Below are 15565 nucleotides of genomic sequence, written 5' to 3' on the forward strand. Positions count from 1 at the left end.
ACTGTTTATAGCCTCAGAAACTCAATGGAGGGTGAGCTAGGAGTTGGTGGAGACTCTAAAGCAAAGAGAATCCCCTCCCCTTAAAGATTTAGAAGGTCATGAGATCAGAATGTCCATTAATTATGTCAAATGGACTTCACTATTTTAAACCACACTGAAGAAGCTTAGAAGAACATCTGGGGGTAGAGAGCCTAGAAAGCAAGAGTTTGTATAAATAATCTGTTTCCAGAATTTTAAAGTCAATCTGCTTTTAACAATTAATAATCAGATGAAGGTTCTCAAATGGGGTACTCCTCACGACCTGCCCCACGTGCCGCCAACCCACCTGACTAGTGTCTGGTTATGCAGGTCCCACACGGCGATGTTGCCGTCGCTGCAACAGGAGAAGCAGACCTTGGAGTCTGGGCTGATGGCCAGGGCGTAGCAGGCGGGGGCAGACGAAGTCAGCTCCGCCTTGATCCGGGGAGTGGGAGCCGCCAGGTCCCAGATGGACAGAGTGCTGGCTTCCCCTCCGACAATTAGGGTGCGCCCATCAGGGAGCAATCTGCAGGAACGGATGTAGTTATCCCTGTTCTGTGAAGACAAAACCCATCAAGCGATTACTCATGAGGAAAGGAAAACAGCATTAACATGAGAGCAGAAATCCATAGAAGTATTGTGTTCCCTCCTGGTTTTAATGAGCCATTTATACTTATGACAATGATAAAGTGGATTAATACGAGAAAATTACATGAAATTAGGGAAGTACTTAAACTTGATCTTCAGAATTTAGTGCTGAGATATTTAATCTTAATTAGCATCAGAATGCAAAGATCTAGATCCACCCCCTACCACTACCACCAAATTAAAAGCTTTGTATAGTCCTCAACTACTGGAGTCTTTTGCACACACAGATACATGCATGCATTAATGCAGGAGCTCCTGCAGTCCTGAAGGAGCAAAGCTGGGAACACAGGTGTTCAAAGTTCTCCAAGTGCAGTCAAGGTTCAGGGGTCAAAGACCTCCAGAGCCCAACTCTTCTGCCAGGCACTGCCTGAGCTGATGGAAAGGCACTGTGGACTGGATTAAATCAGCATCAACTGGAAGCAAGACTTACTCAAGGAATGTTCAGTGATGGGGAAGAAAAATCAACCACTCAGCAACACTCTCCCACTGATCTAAGAAACCAACTGGTAATTTCCAAAATTACAAAGGGCAAATAATAAGCAAAGTATCAAAAAGATAGCTAGTGTTATAGCTAGCGTTTATCACAGGAACCAGTAGGTTCTTCTTTGCATGGATTATGATGTTTAGCACCATGCTTACAGGAACCATTTTGCGGACCCTTAATCCTATTGACCCCCTCATCAGATTTAATCTGAGACAAGAAATTTCTAAATCAGGTGTTGTCGAATGGCCTCATGAACAAGAGATCAGAAACCTATCCTATCCTGCACCATCCTCCCTTTCTCCAACAGGCTCAAGATGGTACACACCGTTCAAGACGGTTAAGGGCTAACCAAAAGGTTGTTGTTGCTGAATGCCTTCGAGTCGAGCACGACTCATAGCGACCCTATGAACAAAAGGTCTGAAAGCCTTTCTACCACTATCGACATTTACCAAAGTTCACAGAGTTTCTGGAGACATGTTATGTAGGAAGTGGGTATCACTCCTGCTTCCAAACCAAAGGGTAGAGGCTCAAATCCACCCAGAGGACATGGGAAGAAAGGACAGAGAGTAGTGATGTTTTCTAAAACTCAGCCACTGAAAAGGCCATGGAACCTGGCTCTACTCTACCACACCTGAGGCCGTCCTGAGTTGGAACTCAACGGCAACTAGTTTAGTCTAGAAAAACAAAGTCCTTCTTTCTGCATTACTGGGACAAGTTAATGAAAACATAACTGGGGCCAGGTCGTGCCTGGGAAATATTGGCTCATCCTGTGTCAAGGATCTGAACAAAGACTGTTTCCAACTCGGGCCAAGGGAAAGACCAACAAGCTGCATGCCGGCTTCTGTGATCACCACTGTGGTGTTACACTTTGCTTTCCACCTACACCTCCCCTTCCATCCTCCCGTTCATCGCTTCCCCTTATCTGAAGGAAAGGGGACCCTGTATCCCTGTTCACTCACCAGGCAGTCGAGTTGAGATACTGGGCTCTTGTTACCAGGGTGGCTTATGTCCCAGACCTTGACGCAGCCCTTCCCGCCCGTGTACACGTGCCGCGTGGGGTTACTGATGGTCACGGCGCACACCACCTCCCCGTGGTTCAGGGTGTTGATCTGGCGAGCGTGTCGGGGGATCCCGGGTCCAATGAGGGCATCGGGCGGGAAGGGGACAGGCTGCATCTGACCATCTGCACTGACGTGGAAGGAGTATGCTCTATGGTGGTGGAGAGAGGGAAGAAACAGAGGAAGAGAGAATGTTACAAAAGGGACTTAAGTGTTAATGAGATGAAAATGTAACACTGGCAATGCCACTTACAACTTGCAATCAAGCAAATTCACCTGTATAGTGGAAAGAAGACAACATTCAGAGGCAGCTTGAAAGAAGCTGACTGCCAGCTGTGTAAGATGCCTAGTTACTTAACCTCTCTGAAGCTTATTAAAATGTCTAAAATAGTCAGAATGCTACCTGTACCGCACAGAGCTGTCATGAGAATCAGGATAAGCAGTGATAAGTGCAAGACTTCAGAGATCCCCTACTAGCCTGTGTCCCTTCTACCTGGAGACACAGAGGCCTATGGTGAGATTGTACCTACACATCAAACCACTCCAGGCAATAATACGTGAAAATAATGAGGTTTTAAACGAGCCCACAGGCCTCAAAAGCAGTAGAACAGCAGACATGCAAAAAAAATAAATAGGGCTTTATATAATTTTTTTAACACCTTGACTGACCTTGACAATCATCAATCCAAATAATTCCAAAGAAAACAGGCATTTCATTCATGTGACTGTCCCAATGGCCCACCTATGAATACAGATCCACAGCTGCAGCTCCAATTCCTTTCTGGGAGAAGCTCTCAGATTATGAAAGCATTTAGCTCTAAAATACAACTTAAGGTAGAGATTGTCTCTCTCAGAACCCATCTCTATTTTTAGGACCCTAAAGTCAGGGAGGACAAGTGAGGCTGGAGGACACCTGGCAGATGCCTGGAGGCAGGAGATCTCAGCAATGGCCAGGAGGAGCTGGGCCTGTGGGATGTTCTAGCGCAGGTAGTGGCCCACTTTGGAAATGAAGTCATTCCGTGTTGGCACAAAGCTCTGGAGTATGTTGCTTATGGGGAGAAGTTTATGAAATACACATCAAGGGAAAGCACTGTGGAGGCACACAGGAGCACACCGCAGCAGAGTTACAGAACCAAAGCAAAACCATTCATGGTTTCCAAAAGAATACAGAGACTGGTGAACGGATGCCTCTGAATTAGGGTGTTGAAGAAGAGTACCGAGTCTGTCAGGGTCAACCTGAAGAACGAAGCAAGCGGTCTTGGAAGTGCAATCAGGGTGATCCTGAGAGACAAGGATGGTGGAACTCCATCTCACATGCACTGTGCATGTTGCCAGAAGCCAATCCTGAGAAAAACACATCATGCTGGGAAATGATGAGTCAGAAAGAGAGAAAGACCTTCAACGAGACGGACTGACACAGGGACAGCAACAGTGGGCTTGAGCGTATCAGAGATAGTGTGATGGCCCAAGGCAGGGCAAGGTTCAGATCTGTTGGTTACAGGGGTATTAATGGATCAGTCAACTCGATGGTTGTTCACAGAGGTATTAATGGATCAGTCAACTCGATTGCACTGATCAGCAACAATGCAAAACCTGTAGATAAAACCTGACATCAACATTCGACCCATTTACATGCTCAGTTATAACAGACACATGGTTGTCCTAGAAAGGACGAACCTGCAGGTGGCTGTGGCCAGCGGGAGAGCCACACTGTGGAGGGCCATCCCTCCAGACCACAGAGAAAGGCTCACAATGCAGGTGTGGAAAGTAACTGATATACTAAGGGGATCTGAGGTGGAAGGTCCAGGGACACGGGATTTGTATCTTTGCTAACACCAGTAGGACTGTAAGATCTATGATGTATGTGACGTGAAAGGATCACTGAAGAGGGGGCTCATGGGCTTAGAGTCTGAGGATCATGTAAACAGCACTTTATCAGTGAGGGTGAGTAGGACGCTAACTGAAGGGCATGTAAAACGGAGAGATTTTCTTCGCATTTGGGTAGATAGGAACCCAAATGGCAGGAGGAAGTTTGAGCAGTATGACTTAAGAGAGTGATCATCTAGAGTCAGGGAAATACAGGCAGCATGCAGGTCTGAACAAGATCTGTTCCCATCAAATCAAGTGGTACGTATTCCTGTGATCAGTCACTATGATCACGCTCGAACTGAAGACCCCCTGGTGGAATTTGGAGGCTATATGTCACAGGGGAGGAGATTGCCCATCTTGCTCCCTTGGAGTCGCTGGTGGATTTGAACCACCAAGAGCCAAGACTTTGGGTAAGCAGCAGAACTTCTTACAGACTATAGCACCAAAATTCCCTACGTGGTCCTTATTTTGCTTTATTTTAGTGCAGAAGGCAACTGAAAGCTTTTTCAAGAATTTTAAAGGTGCACATGCATGTAATAAATTTGCTGTGAGGAGAGTTTGGTTTCCAACTGAGGGCAAACTTACCAAACACTAAAGGGCAAATAAGAGAGTTGTCTGATGTTTGTAAAGCTCTGGGACTTACAGTAATCAGGAGGGATAACCAAATTGGGGGGGGGGGGGTAATGGTCCTTCTATTCACAAGCTATTAGGCAATTCATCCATTTAAAATCTATTTCTGGAATATTCCAATGTGCCAAGTATGGTGCTAAGGTCCAAGAAGCCCACACAGCTCTAAGTGCCTAAGCCAAAGGTGGCTGGCCGGGGAAGGGGTGCTGGGTACAGGGAATGATTCATCATATAATCATACAAATGAATATAAAACATTACCCAGTCATTGCCATGAATGGTGGGAGTCTATAGTATTTGAGAACTCGATGTCAAAAGAGACAGAATAGGCCAATGAATGAAATGGGGATTTATTTATTAATTATCTAGGACAAAGAGGAAACGTCACAAAAAGTACCACAAATTAAAAAAGCCAGAAGGGAGCATATTTACTATTTCTTCAGTAAAGAGTTGTTGTTAGCTGCCATCATGTCAAGCACAACTCACAGCAACCCTATGAACAACAGATCTGAACCGTCCGGTGCCATCGAATAATTTCTGACCCACTTGTGCCCACTACTGCAGTCACTGTGTCAATCTACCTGGCTGAGAGGCTTACGCTCCTTCACCAACTCTCCACTGTTTTCAAGCCGGATGTTCCTTTGCAAGAACAGCCTCTCCTAGCAACATGCCTAAAGTACATGAGACAAAGCTGTGTCATCTTTGCCTCCAAGGAGCCCCCAGGCTGTACTATCTCCAAGACATATGTGTTCTTTTGGCAGTCTATTCAGAGTTCTTCTAAAACACCACAGCTCAAAGGCATCAATTCTCTGGCATCCTTATTCATTGTCCAGCTCTCAGATGCCAGATGTCTAAAACATGCTAAGTTCTGGGAAATCTGAGCTATACAAGCTGACCAAGGGTGTGCCTACTCTGCCAGAGTGTACAACCTCAAGGAGAAAAATAACTAACACAGAGGCAGGTAAGTAAGTAAGTAACCTAGAGCAGCAGTAAGCATTGTTACACACACCCACACCCCGGATAAAGAAGTAACCTCGAGAAGCAGTAAGCACTGTTTTACACACACGCACGCACACACACCAGGATAAAGATAAGGCAAGAGCGCTTTTGGCGGAACATGGTAAGAGGCTGCTGAGAAAAGTAGTGGTCATATTTATAAGGGCCTCACAGGTCATGATAAGAAATGTGCATCTTATTCTGAGTAAAACACCACTAAAGACTATGATGAGGCGGTGGACTGACGTACGTATTTAACTGATCATTTTGGTAGCTGAATGACAGAGCAGTGTTCTGTCAGTGTTGAGACAGAAGAGGGGCGGGTGTAATCACGTCAGGGAAGAAGGTGGTGAATAGGTGCCAGGAATCAGGAGGTTGGGAACAGTCTGAAACACAGTCACTCAGGCTCTATGGGAATGGAGGTGGTGGGTGGGGTGCTTGGACTTTGGAAGGGATACAGTCAGAGTAAGGCCAGGTCTTCACTATCAGCATGTTAAGTTCACTGGAGATAAGGGTGTTCCTTGTGGATGGCACCATGTGGTGTCAGTATCACCCAGGATGGAAGCAGCCTACCTCGAGGCCATGGGTCCAAGACTTTGAGATACTGGGAGAAGGTGCCAACAATGTAAGGCAGGGCAGAGTCAAATGCTACAACTCAGAGAGGGGAGGATTTGCAGAAAAGGAAGTTCCGAAAGACACAGAGTAGGAGAAAGCACAGACTTTCTCAATCTGACCACGGGACCTGTAGGGTGTTTGACGTGACTAAATGAGAGTTACTGCCAAGAGGGCTGTGCGTGAAAGGTGCCTCAGGAGAGCCCAGGTTTCAGAACCAGTAAGACAGTAGTGTCTCAGAGAAAGACTGAGCATCTGAGGGTAGAGACGGCAGGCAATAAGAGGCCATGGACACTAATTCTTGAAGGGTCTTAAAGATGGTTATTTCAACTTTAGAGTGTGCACATTCCTAATGACTTACTTACCACCACTCCTAACTAAAACCACTAAGTAGCGTGTAAAGTGTCTTAAGAATTTAAATAGTTGAGAAACTAAGCAAATATACCTTTGAGATTTTCAAGAAAACATTCTTTAATGCAACAAAAACCATTTTGAACACCTACTATGTTCCCAGCACTTCTTTAAGGTCAAGAATTTTAAGAATCTACTTCCAGTAAAGATATAATATGGCCCTCTGTTTGCTGTAAGTATACATAAAGGATGCTCAAGACAAGGAGAAAGCCTTAGGACATACTTATTACTCGATTTCAATGAGCTCTTCGAGGTATAACTGACAGAATATTGGCATCTATAACGAAAGTCAACATTGCTAGAAATATACGAAACTTCAGGCTCACAGGGGTGTTCGCCTTCCACCAAATTAAAACACAGCCGCACCTACTACCTTCCTGCTATGTACTGGATCGGGAGCTCTCTGGTGGCGTAGGCTGTAGAGAGCTGCACTGCTAACGCAAAGGCAGTTCTCTCTGGCAGTTCGATTCCACCAGTTGCTTTGAAGAGATAGATGGGCAAGCTGCTCCCATACACGCTACAGACTCTGACAGCACACTGGAGGGTCAGCTAAGGGTACATTTCGATTTGATGACAAGGAGTTTGAATTTTGATAGAACTATTTTTCCAAGGGTATAAAATCAGATAGGGCAATTCTACAGATACCAACACTCATTAACACCTGAGGCAAGAAGAATGAGATGGTGTCCAGCTACCACCGTTCACGCAATCCTATGTGTCCTCAAGTCAACTATGACTCTACTGAGCCTACAAATAATGCCCGGCCTGTGTCATCCTCGCAGTTTCGGACATGCCTGAGCCCATTATTACAGTCACTGTGTCAGTCCACCTCGTTGAGGGTCTTCCATGCTTTCTCCGGCCTCTCTCTTTCTCAGCATGGTGTCTTTTCCTCAAGGACTGACTCCCCCTGACAACATGCCCAAAGTGTTTACTGGCTTCTTAAGTTTCACTGTCCTTGTTTCTAAGGAGTACTTGGGTGCACTCCCTCGAAAACAAATATATATGCTCTTGTTGGCAGTTTATGTAATAATCAGTACTCTTGACCAACACTACTAGAGAGAGTGGGTAAAAAATATGGACACATGCAAATGGCAGTGCTTTCTGGTCTTATGGAAACTGGAGGAACCCCCAGATCATGACCCTCTGTTACCTTCAAACCCAGAAAGAAAATCACCCCTGCGACCCAGCCTGAAGGCAAACAACAGTCTTCAAGCTGACCGCCACTAACAAGGCCAAATGTGCCAGGGATAAAGCTCAAAAGGCAGGAAGGGGAGGCGAGAAGGATTAACGGAAATGACCATTAAAGTGGGAAAGTGTGGCTACACTGTGTATATTGTAATTAATGCCATATACAATAACAAAATGTAGAGCCATGGCTGAACAGAAAAAGCCACCTTCTTCAAAAACTTCCATGCAAATCACAAGAGGAAACACAGAAAAGGCAATGGTCTTACACATGGCTTCTCACTGAGCAAGTATGATGGAACAGACAGGCGTGACTAACATCAGGTCAGAGACGAGGAGGGGTCAGGGTCTGTGATTCAGAAAGGAAAAACAAAACTATGTTTCAAGAGAGACACAGGTACTACAGACGGTCCTCAAAGATCTCCATCTCGGAAGGAAGAAGGTGGCAAAAGCATTTCAGATGGCAGCATTAACAACAAAGAAAAAATGCTATCGGAAAGGAAATGAAATTATCTGGGAAACACCTGGGCTGTTTATACTGGGGACGTATGCATTCAGCAGGGACTGTCATCGGTGGACTGGGAGGTCAAACATCACCTCACCAAAACCCAGCAGCATCAAACCACACAGAGTGAAGGCCAAACCGCCAACCCCATACCTCATAGGCAGAGTTCATGGGGGGTGTTTCTGAGGGGAGAGCAAGTCTGTGACATTATTGCAACAAAGTCTTAAGTGGAAAAATGGAACAACAACAAAAATAATAATTGGGTGCAAAACCACAATGACCTGAGAAAATAAGAGACAATTATTTAAATAGTCTAAGGTAAGGGGCTAGGGGCTAGGCAAAGTGAAGGGTGAAGAGGTGTAACTGTAAAGTGGTACAACCACTCTGGAAAGCAGTCTGGCGTTTCCTCAAAATGCCCAATATAGGAATTCCATATGATCCAGCTATTCCACTGCTAGGAATATACCCCAAGGAAAACAGAACTGACACATAAACAGAGATTTGTATGTAGCTGTTTCTAGCAGCACTATTCCTAATAGGAAGAAGATGGAAACAGCTCAAATGTTCATCAACAAATGATAGGTGAGAAACTGTCTTATAAGCACACGGTGGAATACCATGCAGCATTCTGGAACAAGAATTTTGAAAAATACTATATAACGTGGAAGAGGCTAGAGAGCATTATGGTGAGTGAACTAACTCAGGCACATAAGGACAAATATTGCCTAAGACTATTATTGTAAAAACAGAAGGATAACTAGAAAGATGTCTATAAAAGAAGGAACGGGAGTGGGCCAGAGGCTGCGGGGGGTGCACAGAGGAAGAAATCAAGTCACAGAGTTTTGGTGGGTTGAGGGAGGGGATGAAGTAACTGGAAATGATAGTGGGAACCTAAAAAAGATGGGGTAATAGCAGACACAGATCAAAGGTGACTACTTTTATAAGACACAATGTATGAGAATAAGCATATGAAATACAATGTGAATTTAAAAGACCCCACAAAAACATGTAAAAAAAAAGGCTAAAAAAAAAAAAGAACCAAAAATTTTAAAAAAGAAATAAGTCAACAAAGAACTCTTGAGTGTTAACAAATACCATGTGAAGAGAAAACAGCAATGATGTTTCTATGCTCAGGAAACAAGAACCTGTGAACTGCCCAGAAGGAGACAGCTCATCTTTCTTCCAAAAGTTAGTGGATTTGAGTCCCCAGACAGGCTTGGTTTATGGGGTTTGCAGTGGCTGCTCCCTAAGGGCCACACCAATAGGGCTGGGGGAAAATGGGATCAAGACATAGTATAGGAAAGTACTTCCTAAGGAGAATGAGTTTAAGAAGTAAGTAATACATGCTGACACACCCAGAGAACTGACTGAAAAGGGCTGGAGGGGAAGTGCATGGGTACACTGTCTTCAAACACAGAGAGTTGCATGCATGCACACACACAGAGCCCATGAAACTATGAAAAGCTAGGAGCAGGAATTCAAGGGCATGCTACAAAGACAGAAGACACCTAAGGAAAAGGGTCAATTTGTTTCTGAATATGCTACATTTACTTTATGACAGAAGAAGATTTCAGACAACACAGGGACCTGCAAGTCACTCTCTTTTTAAAATGTTTGGGGGGGTGGGGGGGAAGGCGTGCACACGCTCTGGTGCCCTAGTGGCAAGAAGCTGCTCTGCACTCCCAAAGGTGCGTGGTTCTAACCCATCAGATGCTCTGCTGGAGAAGGAGGAGCAAGCTCCTCCTGCACCAGTCAGATCTGACTCGATAGTACACACACAGAGGGGAGAGAGGAGGAGGAAGAGAAAGAGAGAGGGGGGAGTGAGGGAGGGGGAGTTAGAATTACAACAGGCTGCCCAGATGGCAAAAAGAGTTTGGTGGATTTGTGAAGTATAATAGAATATTAAGGTTTCAAGTCTTTTATGCGCCCACTAAAAAGTTTTTCAGTAGCTCTAGTGGCCTAATGGGTATGGAGTGCACTGTCAAACTAAAGGCAAGTTGTTCAAATTTACCTGGGGGAGAAAAATTGAGCAACTTCCTCCTATGAGATTTAGAGCCTCTGAAAACCCTCTGGAGGGTCCGATATCAGCAATGAGTTACTGCTGAGTAGATTTGTTAATCAACAAATCCTTTGGTGTGCTTACTATGTGTTACCATCTTGAAAGCTCCAGTTTACTTTTTAAAAAGTGAAAGAAAAGAAAAACAACCAAACCAAAATAAGACAGACACAATGCAGGCAGGTCTCCCAACTGTGAGTAGCCTGCAGCCCAAGAGCCCCAGCTCTCTGTCACTGCAGCAGTCACATGCCATTGCCCATGGTAAATTAATACCATGTTTTTTAACAGAATCATTTCCAACTATCCATGTAAATCTCATGTAAGTATTGTGGGGAAAAGTCCATTTTCAACTTATCCCTCCAACTGCAAACTGACCTACGTAGATAAGAGGATCCAACTTGAATTTATCAAAGAAATGCTACTTTATTCATTAGTTGGGTATATACATTTAATTATGATTTTTTATAATATCTAACAATTCATTCTGTAAAAAATAATTAAGACCAAGATGGACAACTGACTTTCTAGAGAAAGTGGGTTTTGCAGGGAGTGAGGAGCTTTTAGTTGATTTGTAGTTTTACGTGAGCAAAAGACAATGTGCTTTGCACTAGACAAAGTGTCACATTTCTGTATCTTAAGATCTAGAGTCATACAATAGTTCACATCCCTGCTCTAAAAGCTGGACTCAAAGCTCATGAGCATTTATATGTGTCTTGCTTACATTACAGAAAGATACACCAGAGGAAAAAAATCATGGACTCAAACTGGTTCAATCTTGAGTCATTTCTGAATGATGTGAGTTCCCTGAAACTTGCTGTAGCTTCTACTCCATAAGTTAGTTGAGAAACGGTTAATATTTGTGGGGGGCAAGTCTGCAAGGAAGATGATGCTGAAGTTTACTGAAGAGCCACCATGTTCCACGAGGTTAAGCACAATGACGATGTTTAACACCTCGTGTTCCAGACTTCATCCTCATACCTCTCATGGTGCCATCTCTGAAGCTCACAGGAATTGTGCATGAAGCCATATTCCTAGCTGACCATCAGAGTCAGAATGCAAACCTGGGTCTGATGGACTCCTAGCCTGTATCTGTCAACCAAGGCTCTTATGGGATTCCTCATAAAGTATTATTAGCCAGTAGCAGAGGTATGACTTAGCCAGTAGCAGAGGTATGACTTAGCCAGTAGAAGAAGTATTACTTCATTTCCAGGAAGAAAATGTCCCAATAATCCTTCATCCCCCCCCCTTCCCTCTTGAACCTCAAACTCACTGCCAGCTAGTAGAAATCAACTTACAGCTGAGCCTCTGAGCATTGTTTTTCTGTGACTCTAAGTCACATGGGGAAAAGACAGCTCATCCTTCTCCCAAGGAGGAGCCAGTAGATTCAATCTGCCTGCCTTTGGATCGGCAGTGCAACTCCCCACCCACAAGGCCACCAGACCGCCCTTCTCCCTCCTAAGGTTCTCAAAAAACTTCTAATGCTGAGAATCAACATGAGAAAGCTAAGAGTCTAAATGATGCCTCAGAAAGAAGCCCCTCTCCCACCTGACCAGTTACAACGCCTCTGTGATTCAATGGGCCCAAACCAAGATGGCCATCATGTCTTTAAAGATACCCAACACATCTGAAGAGTTTCCCAGGAGTGCAAAATGCCAATATGCTCAGGTGCTAACTGAAACAGTGGAGCATCTGAGAGGTTCAGGTCCATCCAGAGTCCTTAGAATGAAAGGCCTGGTGAGCTAATGAAAATTCAGCCACTGAAAACTCTACGGTTTCCACAGTTCAGCTCTGACACACATGGGGTTGCTAGTGGTCAGAATGACAGCTACTTCTGCACGCTTTCAGTGAGGCTTCAGGGTGGCTGCTGAGGGAAGCAGCACCACGCCTCTGTACACCGAGGGCTGTATTGCAGGCTCTGAGCACAGCAGCTTGGTAAATGTGCAGTCCCTGACAAACAGAAAGCACCTCTCCTAAAGAAGGCCTCTCTCGCAACACAAGTTCATAGGCACAGGCATTTGAGTTATTTGGTTAATCCTCTGACCCTGCTATTTAGTCATTTCTTGGAAAAGGTCAAACTGTCACCCGCCTATACCTGACAGCACTTGGTCAACAAGACCTGTCAGTCAACAACTGTTTGCAGAACACACACAGGTACACAGAATGCTATGGTAATTGATGTTTATACCTCGAACTCTCCCTTATTAATCAATCAAATATTTACTGAGCTACTTGACCATGGAGCCAGCTCTGAGTTTGACACGATGGGGAAGTTCACAGCAGTCAGTGGAGAAGTGAGTGACAGAAGAAGATCCAAGATTGACACAGCGTCAGAAGAAAGTGAGAAAGGGTCAAGGTGAGTCCTATTCAACACTTGGGGGTGGGGTGGGAGGTGAGGTTAGGACAACAGGAGATTAAGTAGGCGCCGAAAAAACAACCGGATGACAACTAAGTGTAACAGTGAAGAAACAAGCAATGGGAGGTCAGAGGAGAGAGACTGGGACATAACCATTCATTCATTCATTCCATGAACAAGTAAGCTGTGAGCACCATCCTTGAAGGAGGTACTGTTTTAGACCCTGGTATCACTTCTCTGAACTGAACAGCAGACATTTCTGCTGGCCCGCCAAGGCATTTCTGTGTAAGTGGGACAAGGCACACCATGGCTACACAGGAGTATCAAAGTGGAGGGGGAATCTAAACGAGGGTGGCAGCAAGTGAGGAGGCAACTTAAGACAAGGCTGTAAGGGCAGAACAGTGGGAACAACCAAGCACGACCTCAAGTGAGAGACACGAGAAGGAGCTGAGAATTGCGGGATTTGAGAGAAAGTGCGTACACTCATGCTGACGTAAGCTTTCACATCTGGGAGGAGCAAATTACCAGGACGACCTAAGCAGTAATGAACACAGGTGCACTGGACTGAAATGAAGGACATGGATGAGATATAGAGAGCAAATAGAACATTCAGGAATGGCTACATAAGCCGGCATGTGGTATTGTGTGTGTCGTAACTCAAAGAGGGATGGACACAGACACTCTAAATACGCAGCTCACGTCCAGGCAGCCAACTGAGTAAGCCACCTTTCCTAGAAAAAAAATCCCAAAAAATGCCATTCTGACTTCTTTTCTACATCTGAAGTCCAACATGTCCAACTTTTGAGCATTCAGAGGCATGCAAACAATCACCAGACTTTCTGAACAGAAGATCCGTCTTGAAATCAGTAACAGACACAGAGGAGACCCGAGGTCTGGAGATGTTGGTGTAAGCTGCATTTCCATATTAGAAGCTCAAATTTTTCAAGTGAAAATACAAAATCCTTCTCCACTGCTTCTTCATTTATGCTAAGGGAAAATGAAAAATACTTTGCAAGGACGAAAAACACAACCCGTGAGATCTCTCCACAATCTTCTGTGAAAGGCACCCACCCCTTGTCCAAGAGGACTCTGCGCAGGGCCAGCCAGGGACCAGGTTGTGAGGCACAATGTACAGAAGCGCAAGCTACTTACGGTTTTCCTCCGGGAATGCCCGTCAGGTTGGGAGGTATCGCTGGGACTCGCATGTGATGGTGTGGGTCAAAGCCAACCTAGAATTTTCCCCCAGCAAAACAACAAAAAACAAGTGTGGCTCCATTAATTCATTTTGTCCTATTTAATGTCTTTTCTAAAACCTGAGAGCAAAGACTGAAAACATGACTTTGGATATCTGTAAACCATTTACTAATGAAGTCAAATGATGTTTCGGATTTAAGGGCTGAATGCAGCATCACTGTGAGACACATGGGGGCAAAAAGGTCTTCAGATCTGCAGCAGCTCAGGAGGGGCACCGCACGGAAGTCCCGCATCCACGGCCACAGAATGGGCTCTAACTGATGGCTGCTCTGTGCATGGTTGAATAAGCTACTCTACGGGTTTCTCAGTGGAAATATCTACAGAAGCAAATCGCCAGACTTTGTTCCCGAAGGGCCTCTGAAGAATTCGAATCACTAATTTTCTGGTCAAGAACAAACTATGTTAATCACTGGGGACCTTAAGGGGTTTGTTATATTCATTTTATTATATGGTCAATGCTTAAGATTAAAAACAAGATGCACTATAATATAATAGAAACTACCCATCTTACAAAAGAACGCAGATCCCTTGGCTTACTTGGCTATACAAGAGAACACAGGTTCCTCCATGCCCACCTCACCCTGCAGACTGTAGTCACAAGCACACAGGATAGCCCTCTCCTCCTTGGGGATAGTCCTGCTCTGCAGGCCCACCAACCTCACCTGGCAGACTGTAGTCACAAGCACACAGGGACAGCCCTTTCCCCCCAGGGACCGTCCTGCTCTGTCAGTCCACCAATCTCAGCCTGCACACTGCAGTCATAAGCACACAGGGATAGCTTTCTCCTCCCTGGGACAGTCCCACTCTGCAGGCCCATGCACGCACCACTGGGGACCTTCCGTAGGCAGCGGCAGCAGCGGCGGCGGCAGCAGCAGCGCTCATCTGTGGGGAGATGTTGTGCAGCCCGGCATAGGCGGCCCCAGGGCTGGTAAGCTCTCCGTTCATACCAGCGTGGGGTACAATCCCAAAAGGGGTTGGGTATGGACACGGAACAGCCATCGGGGTTCTCAGGCTTGAAGCTAAGGAAACAAGGAAAAGACAGAAGAACACTAATGTCTGATATTCTGGAACTCAAAAACTCAAAACTAGTCACTGAGTCAGAACCGACTCCCAGCTGACCCTCCAGTGAGTTTTCAGGAGGGTGTCAATCAATTGGACAGAAGACCTTGCCCATTTTTATCCTGAGGACAAGCTAGTGGATTCAAACCACCAGATGGGCACCATCTTCAGGTCAGCAGCACCACCAACACACCCTCAAGACAACCACCCTTACATGCATTACAAAAGAAGAGAGAATGACGGGACCGATGGCTCAAACAGGCTTGCTTTAATATTTCCAAATGTCATTCTAACCTTCATGGGGTTAACTCACTTGCTTTAGTTTGTTGTTTGTTGTTGTTATGTGCCGTCGAGTCGTTTCCGACTCATAGCGACCCTATGCACAACAGCCCTAAACCCTGCTCTATCCTGCGCCAACCACACTGCCTCT

At 45.2% G+C, this 15565-nt stretch overlaps 1 protein-coding gene across 7 annotated transcripts in view; it reads right to left on the minus strand.

Annotated features, from left to right (window-relative positions):
• Nucleotides 1-15565, minus strand: part of LOC102867049 (transducin-like enhancer protein 4-like) — a 215243-nt gene that overhangs the window by 4745 nt on the left and 194933 nt on the right. For 6 of the 7 annotated variants that reach the window (XM_006891977.1, XM_006891976.1, XM_006891982.1 and 3 more), the window contains 4 exons: nucleotides 14902-15095; nucleotides 13975-14051; nucleotides 2110-2359; nucleotides 326-573 (listed from right to left, as the gene is read on the minus strand). In XM_006891977.1, the coding sequence (XP_006892039.1) occupies nucleotides 326-573; nucleotides 2110-2359; nucleotides 13975-14051; nucleotides 14902-15095 (769 nt within the window). Of the gene's footprint in view, nucleotides 1-325; nucleotides 574-2109; nucleotides 2360-13974; nucleotides 14052-14880; nucleotides 15096-15565 lie in introns of all 7 variants that reach the window. The other variant, XM_006891978.1, reaches the window with a different exon arrangement.

This window comes from Elephantulus edwardii, unplaced genomic scaffold (genome assembly GCF_000299155.1).
Source record: "Elephantulus edwardii isolate Elephantulus edwardi_28Jun2011 unplaced genomic scaffold, EleEdw1.0 scaffold00108, whole genome shotgun sequence".
NCBI lineage: Eukaryota > Metazoa > Chordata > Mammalia > Macroscelidea > Macroscelididae > Elephantulus > Elephantulus edwardii.